The 7922-nt window shown below is 33.9% G+C and overlaps 2 protein-coding genes across 2 annotated transcripts; one reads left to right on the top strand and one right to left on the bottom strand.

Annotated features, from left to right (window-relative positions):
- Positions 1–2754: 2754 nt before the first annotated feature.
- LOC102618953 (heat shock factor-binding protein) lies at positions 2755–5659 on the top strand. Its single transcript, XM_006489026.4, has 5 exons — positions 2755–2921; positions 4250–4303; positions 4514–4537; positions 4625–4667; positions 5189–5659. The coding sequence occupies exons 1-5, from the start codon at positions 2919–2921 to the stop codon at positions 5323–5325; spliced, it is 261 nt and encodes an 86-aa protein (XP_006489089.1). The 5' UTR covers positions 2755–2918; the 3' UTR covers positions 5326–5659.
- Positions 5660–6567: 908 nt separating this feature from the next.
- On the bottom strand, positions 6568–7221 carry LOC102618657 (rapid alkalinization factor 23). The gene has a single exon (XM_006489025.4). The coding sequence runs from the start codon at positions 7176–7178 to the stop codon at positions 6783–6785; it is 396 nt and encodes a 131-aa protein (XP_006489088.1). The 5' UTR covers positions 7179–7221; the 3' UTR covers positions 6568–6782.
- Between the last annotated feature and the right edge of the window lie 701 nt (positions 7222–7922).

Here is a 7922-nt window from a genome sequence, read left to right as displayed (position 1 = left end):
TGAAACTCAAACCCGACACGGAAAAATAATCGGGTAACCCAATAACCCGTTTAATATCTATATATTGAATAAAAGTTACATCAAATATTTATACACTATAGTACATACGTATGCACATACATACATACATAATTTATCGATACTATAAAATATACATATCTACGAATATATTACATATTTACACTATTGAGGTTTTAATTTTATATATATATATATATATATATATATATATGTATGTATATATGTATGTATATATATATATGTATGTATGTATATATATATATATATGTATATTATAAAATATACATGTCTATCAATTTTTACATATTTACACTATTGAAGCTCTAAATGTATTTAAAATTTTATAAATAAAACACTGTGTTTATATTCACCCTTTTAAAGAATAAAAAAAAAATCATCTCTAATATTTGAGTTTTAATGATAATAATATGTAAATTATTTTAAAATAGAAAATATAATCGGGTCATTGACCGGGTAAATGGGTCAAGAATTTTAACCCTAACCCGACACGGAAAAAAATAGTGTTGACCCGGACTCGACCCATTTAATAATCGTGTTAAATTTGACGACTCATACCCATTTATTTATGTCGTGTTCGTGTTGGGTAATCGGGTCGTGTCAAATTTTGCCAGCTCTAATCATTGGGTCTTTAGCCCTGTGATCAAGACCCTACACTCGCAACTGTGAGAGTAGCGGTTCGAGCCCCCGCGATGTCAGTCTTTTTTCTTTTGAAATGTGAGTGAAGTAGACATCCTCGAATATTTGTGTGAGTGAAATAGACATCCTTGAATATTTGAGATAATAAAATTTGGGCAGTAGAAATATTTGAAATGGTAAAAATTAATGTAAATTAGTTCCAATAATTATCTGACTATAAATATCAATTATAATCTGAGCATTAGTCTCATGTAATTCCAAAAAAAAAATTGTATAAACTATGACGTGTGCAAGCAATTTCTCTCATCATATAGTGGGCGAAGCTAGCTCATTTGTCTTGGAACGAATAAAAAAAAAGTAATTCGATATTCCAATCTATCTTTAATCAATTACCATATCCGATAAAAAAAAGATTACCTGAATGAATTCTTCCATTTCTCAACCAAATCCCTTGTCCGAATATTCTCTTAATGAAAATATGAAACACAAATAATTTTTTATTCAATAAAAATGTACAAAGTAACAATTTATTTATCAACAATGTGAGTTATAAATAGAAGTTGAGACACCGATCCTTCCGAATTAATTCCTAAAGATCCCTTCTTAATCAATCACTAAGCTAATTAATCTCCATGTTCAAAGATAAATAAGCTTATAATTAACCATAGTAAGAAACCCCATCCAAGCCAAACAAGGCTTCACAAGATCCTTAGCAAAAGGGTTAACTTTCTCAAAGCTTTTGTAACAAGCAACAAGGGTACCAAAATGGGCAACACAAAACACCAAACCAAGCCATGCAGCGCCAGTGACAAGCACAAGGGGGTCCCAAAGAACGCTCAAGGAAACTTGAGCAACATAGAGAAGCAATGAATCAGAGCGTGCATGGAAGCCACCGTCGGCCCACACTAGCCATGCAGCTAGGCTCATGAAAAATGATGAGCTTAATGTGGCTAAGTGAATGAACCATAAGGGTGGGAACCAAAATGGCTTGGGTAAGGCTCGGTAATTTTTGCCTGAACCGAAGATGCAGATTATGGCAAGGGTTACAGAGAGGGGGACTGAAATGGAGAAAGCTAAAGATCTAAAGGCGCGTTTGGCACTTATCATTTTGGTTTCTGGTTTATGGCTGGTGGTGGGTGAATTGTTTTTGTAAAGGGGATGAAGAGCTTGAGAAGCCATTTGAGAAATCAGAGTTTGAATTGACAATTGCGTGGAAATGGTATTGAATCGAAGGAAAAGTTGTGAAGAAAAATAAAGGAGAAATGAATGTTGAATTGAAGGAGAATTTGTGAAGAAAAATGAAGGAGAAATGAATGTTGAGTTGAAGGAGAGTTTGTGAAGAAAAATGAAAGAGAAATGAATGTTATGGAGTAATTGTAGGATTCTTTTTTTTATTTTTTTATTTTTATTGACGTGAAATTTATTACAATTTACTTTTGTTCACTATACATAAATATATACGTACAATTAATATTGTGTAAATCATTGTGTAAACTTGAGCATAATTGTCTTTTAACAATCATTTTTACGAGGAATTGTTGGTCTAATTTTTTTTAAGGGGTAAAAATTATGTTATATTTAATATATATAGTTACAGATATATAATTTATATTTTAAGTGGTGTGACATGATCAATCGAGGTAATGTATTATACATGTCAACTTCAAATTTATTTATTTATTTATTGAGTTTTTATACATATACATATCTCGAAATATTAATAAACATGATTTTTCGAGTGAGGGTAGATATATCATCCGAGTAATAATGGGTAACATGCTCTAGAAATACAAAATAATCTAAAAATAATCCAGTTGAATTGGTAATTTAAGCGAATAAAAATTATTCTTTTAAAAAGAAAATGAATGTGATTGGTTCTTCTTATCTGATTAATTTCTCCTGATTAATAACTTAAAAACCAAATGCACATACAATTATGGAAATTTAATATTTAATTTCAATTACTTAATGACGAACAACAAGCTTTACCACAGCAAAATAGTTCCCAGTTTTCCGAAACTACCCTCACATTTCTTCTTTGCTCATCTTCAATCGCCAAACTATAATTATAATTACAGCAGGAGGGAGGGGTAATATAGTAGTTAGCTGTCACCAACTTGATTGCTCTCCAAAATCCTCCACCTCATACTAGTGAAGTTTCGGACTCCAAGCTTCGTGGAGCAAGAAACTGTTTCTTCTCTTTTTCTTTTTTTCGAGAGGATCGAGCAAAAAACTTGGAAATGGTAATTTCAAAATATTACGGATCTCTATTACGTTTTATTTTCAGTTTTTAAGATGTAAGTGATTGCATTTCATTTAATTTTATTAAGGTTTTGAGTTTTTAGTTAATTTAGAGTAAATCATTGAATTTTCAAATCGATGTTGATTGGAGATGATAAGCATTTGACTGCTGTGAAAGTTTGAATTATAGTTTGGGCTCATTCAGATGTTTAGTCTTGGCTTCTTGATTGTTTGATTTTCTGTTTGGTTGCTGAGAAAATGGAGGAACAGAAGCGGAAAATTCTAATATTGGATTTTAGGTACGTGAAATTTAATGAAGGATTCCCCTCGTATTTTATAACTTAAAAATGGTTACCCTAAAGGTTCATGCGAAAGAGAGAATTTAATTTTTATTATATTGTCGAGTAGATCAAAGGGTAATTACCGTAGTTGTTACTTTGGTGGAAAATATCTTGTGTTGATGTGATTTTTTATTTTATTTATTTATTTTTGTTTAGACAAGGTTAAACTCCTGCGATGGATTTATTTGTATCAAGTCTTCTTTTGTTGAATGAAATGGTTCATTAGCCTTATTGGAGTATAATTTTGTGAAGGAAAGAAGCATACCAATAATGTGGAAAGTGGGAATGTTGGCGGTTATGAATGTTTATGTTCTTACTTACCACTGGGTTTAACCAAGTGATGGTCTAAATGCAGAAGGCTGACTTTCTCTTTTCCCTCATTTAAATTCTTGGGGAAAAAAAAAAGTTAGATATCCTAACAACCATTCCGATGGTAATCCCAATAAAATCTCCCATTTGAGACTTATTTATGACTACATCAACGTGGCATCTGTAATTTAGGAGTTGCCATTCCCAGATAACTTCTTGTATATTATTCCCGCTTTTAATTTGTTTTTGGAAGATCTTACTCATAGAGACTTATCTAGAGGTGTTTATGGTGTAAGGAATATATCTGGTGATCAGCCTAACAAATTAAAGGAAATATTTTCTGTATATCTAATGCACTACGATCTCTTAAGTTGATGTTTCGAGCTTCAAATTACATCCTTAATTGCTGATATCTGAGTAGTTATAGTGAAGCTTTTCTGCTAGCTGACGTCTCTGTGCTTCTGTATATGTGACCTCCAATCCATCTTGTTGCAGCGATGGGGTTTTTCACATTGGGGAAAGGGTAGTTTGTTAGTTGCCTACCCTTCAGTGCTAACATTGTTTGAACCGGATATCTAAAATCAGTCTCTTAAGATAACTGCTTCTTGTATTTATCTGGGCTTATGTTTTGTAAAATTGGCATTTATTGATGTATTTACGTCTTCCTTTTCATTTCACAGGATAGTCACGATTCAGAAGATCCAAAACAGAACACTGCAGATATGACAGCTTTTGTGAGTTACCCTTTTTTCCCTTCCTCTGGAAATGCCGGTTTACGATCTATTTTCATTTCAAATATATATATTTATATATATATAGGCTACCGCGTTAGGTTGTAATTAAGAGTGGATGAATTAATTTACTTAAAAGTAAAACCCTCTCATTTTATTGAAATGATTGTTTTCGGATCTGTTGCGTAATCCTTCTAACTGCTTTTTGCGCAGGTCCAAAATCTTCTTCAGCAAATGGTAAGCTTTTACGTTCTTTCTGTTTTTTTAATCGGGATACTCTATCTATAGCAAGCTTTTTTGATAAGTTGTTTGTATCATTTGCAGCAATCCAGGTTCCAGACGATGTCAGAGTCCATCATTGCAAAGAATATCCTTCTCTTGTTTCACATTTTAGCATATCACTCTCTGTACACATCGTTCTTATTATTATATTTTGTCACTTATTGGGTAGTATTTCAACATCTTAGGATAATGAAATCATTTTATCAGTCCATAGCACTCGGAACATGTCCATTGGTATTCTACGGGCACCTTGCTTGAAATTTTGGTCTCGTGTAATATTAGTTCAGTATATCTTGAAATGACCTTAGTAACATAGTTGAAATGGTCCTCTTTCCCTTCTATTTTTTGGTTAAGGATTTTGTGAAAGCTGGATTTGTAAATTTACTCTTCAGTTACTGTGCTGAGTGTGATCATCATGTTATCTTTAATTAATCTTTCTTTTGTGCCAAAGTAGTTCCATAAGATGCTATTTGAAACATGGTGGATAGATTTTGATTCAATGGGCTGTATCTGTGACTGCATAGTGTAACACGCATTACACGTTTCCTCTCATCCTAAACTGAGAGACAAATGAAGTGAATTATTGGTTTCCTTGACTGTAAGCACTTGATGAGATGGGCAGCAGGATAGATGAGTTGGAGCAAAGCATCAATGATCTCAGATCCGAGATGGGCATAGAGGGCTCAGCATCTCCGTCGCTCCCTTCCAAATCAAATGACGGACCCGACCAAGGCAGCCAATGATTCAGCTTAAAGATTTGTGACAGCACACCATGTCAGTTTTATACTACTGAGTTTAAAGATTTAGAGTTAAGCTAATATTTCAACTCTGAAAGGCAAGCAGATGAGTATCCCAAAGATTTTTAATTAAGTGTTCATTTGATTCTAATTTGTCGGTAAAATAAAATTCTCTCTCCCTCCCTCTTGACTGCCGAATTGGCCGGTCCGTATTGGTTCATTAAAAAAAATTTAGAGTTTGGAATGCCAGTCTGGTTGTATTTGATTTGTATTGCATGTTTACACGTGGATTACACCTGGGAAGGTAATATTTATTATTCCATAACATTTATTGATATTATTAATAGCCTCATCAAGTCATCATGCTCGAGCAAATTAATTAAGCTACTAATTCAGCAAGCATTATTTTATTTCTTAAAAGAAAAACAAAGAGAGATAGAAAGAGAAGATCTAAAGAATTAATTGTAGGTCCTCCATTTGGTGGTAGTGGTGGTCCTATGCAGATTCTTAACTTTAAATTATGTTAATGCGACAAAGACATATGAGGTGTGCTTCGAGTGGCTCTTGGAAAAAAATCAAAGATAAGATGCCATTATTGTGATTTGGAATCCCATTCACCGAATTTGAATTTTGAGTGTATTTAGGATGGTTGCTAGGTGCTTGTTCCTTAAACTTTCTTTCTTCCATAACCAGAGCAACATCTCAATTCTCAATTCTCTAGTCCTATGGTGGGCATAATTTTCTGAATCGATCAACTTCAATTCGGTTCGATTTAATGTGATTAATTATTTAACATATTTTTTTTTAAAAGTAACTTATTATAAAAATTGAATTAGATTGTTAAAACTTAAAATCCATCTTTGAATTACGTTACTAGAAAAACAAGCTATAAACGCGTGGGAATATAGCTGGAGCTGGTCACTCCAGGATCCAACACCAAAATGGCCGTTCCAAAGTCCAAACAATAGGTTATTTATTTATTATTATTATTATTTTAAAACGTTTAGGTGGGGCCGTATTAATCTCATCAAACGACATTGCTTGTCTGAAATCTAACAAGAGGACGCAATGATTAATTAACCTCAAATCTCATGACCACCGTTTCACAAGAAGATCAGTCAAGCCGAAGAAACTTCCGGAACCCAAAAACAAATGAAAATTTCTTTGGAATTTTGCAAGACCGTAAAGAAATTAGATTAATTTTTTTTAAAAATACAAAACATTTCACAACCATTTGGACAATATTGATTTGATGACAAGAAATAATAATTTCATGCAATAACAAAATGCAGACCAAAATAATAATTACATCAAATTACTTTTATTCCCGCAACAACCACCCAATCCCAATCTTCCCTTCTTTATACGTAATTACGTAAAAACAACGTTGCAAATAATAATTTTTGCAAAATAAACTAAAAATATTGAAATTGAAAAATAAAATAACAAATTCAAGAGAGAATTCAACGCCTGCAACGGGTAATAGCACTGCACCCGCGAGAGTAAGGATTGGCCTGACCGCCAGCTCGGCAATTGTAATACGACGCGCCGCGCCGCGAGCATGGCACACTGTTCCTCCTCAGCGCACCGTAGCTGATGTACCTCCTCATCGCTAAAATGCGCCGGTTGATCTCACCGTCCATCGCGAACTCCAAATCCAACTCCTGGTCGCCGTCGTCGCCCTCGACGGACATACACTCGGCGATCGACCCGCGGCACTCCGATTTCACCGGAATGAAGCCCAGCTGGTGGCCGAGACCATCGAAATCAACGCCCGAAGATGACGAGGACGCCACGTGGACGGCGAGGATTATCGCTGCTAGTAAGAGTGAGAAAGCGCTGAATTTTGAGGCTCTCATCTTTGGGATTTTGGGGATAAAAAAGTGTTATGCCCTCAGAAAATGGGCAATGTCTGGATTTTAAGTGATTGGGATTTAATTAATGCCACTTGTTTTAAGCAATATCTACGATATTGCCACTTGACTTTAATGGGACTTTTACCTTTGCTTGCAATTTAAGAATGTCAATTTCTTTACGGACACAGGCACTAATTAATCTTTTGACTCAATGACGGTAGTCTTCTTTTTTTTAATATCTATTGCGACAATTTACATAATTTTTTATGACAGTGCAAATTCGGATTTATGAGCTCATTTTGAGTCATTCGGCCAACACCTCAATTTTTTTTTTTTAAAATGGGAATAAAATTTAAAGGAAAAAATGATTATTTTAAAGGGCGTGTTAATAAATAAAGTGATGCCAGTAAGTGGACAACTATTGTGACAAGTGAACTTAAATTTCCCTAACAAAATCATGTGAATGCAATAACTTTCTTATTGGTGTATTGAAAGCTACTGAAATCAAATTGGGGGTCAAATTTGTTTTGTATGACAGTCGTGTTAGTCATCAATTGTCGACGCCCCGATTGCGATAATTATGGCGCGTAACCGCGTTATATATGCCACCATAGAAAAAGCTATTACATCGCATAAAAGAACTAAAAATTTGTATTAAACTTTTTTTCCTTTTTTTATCTTATCTAGCGTCTTTTAAACGAGGCCCGTATAATCAAGCAGTGGACATAAATAACGGGCTTCAGCTTC

Source organism: Citrus sinensis, chromosome 1 (genome assembly GCF_022201045.2).
Source record: "Citrus sinensis cultivar Valencia sweet orange chromosome 1, DVS_A1.0, whole genome shotgun sequence".
Taxonomy (NCBI): domain Eukaryota; kingdom Viridiplantae; phylum Streptophyta; class Magnoliopsida; order Sapindales; family Rutaceae; genus Citrus; species Citrus sinensis.
This window is presented reverse-complemented; position numbering and strand designations above follow the sequence as displayed.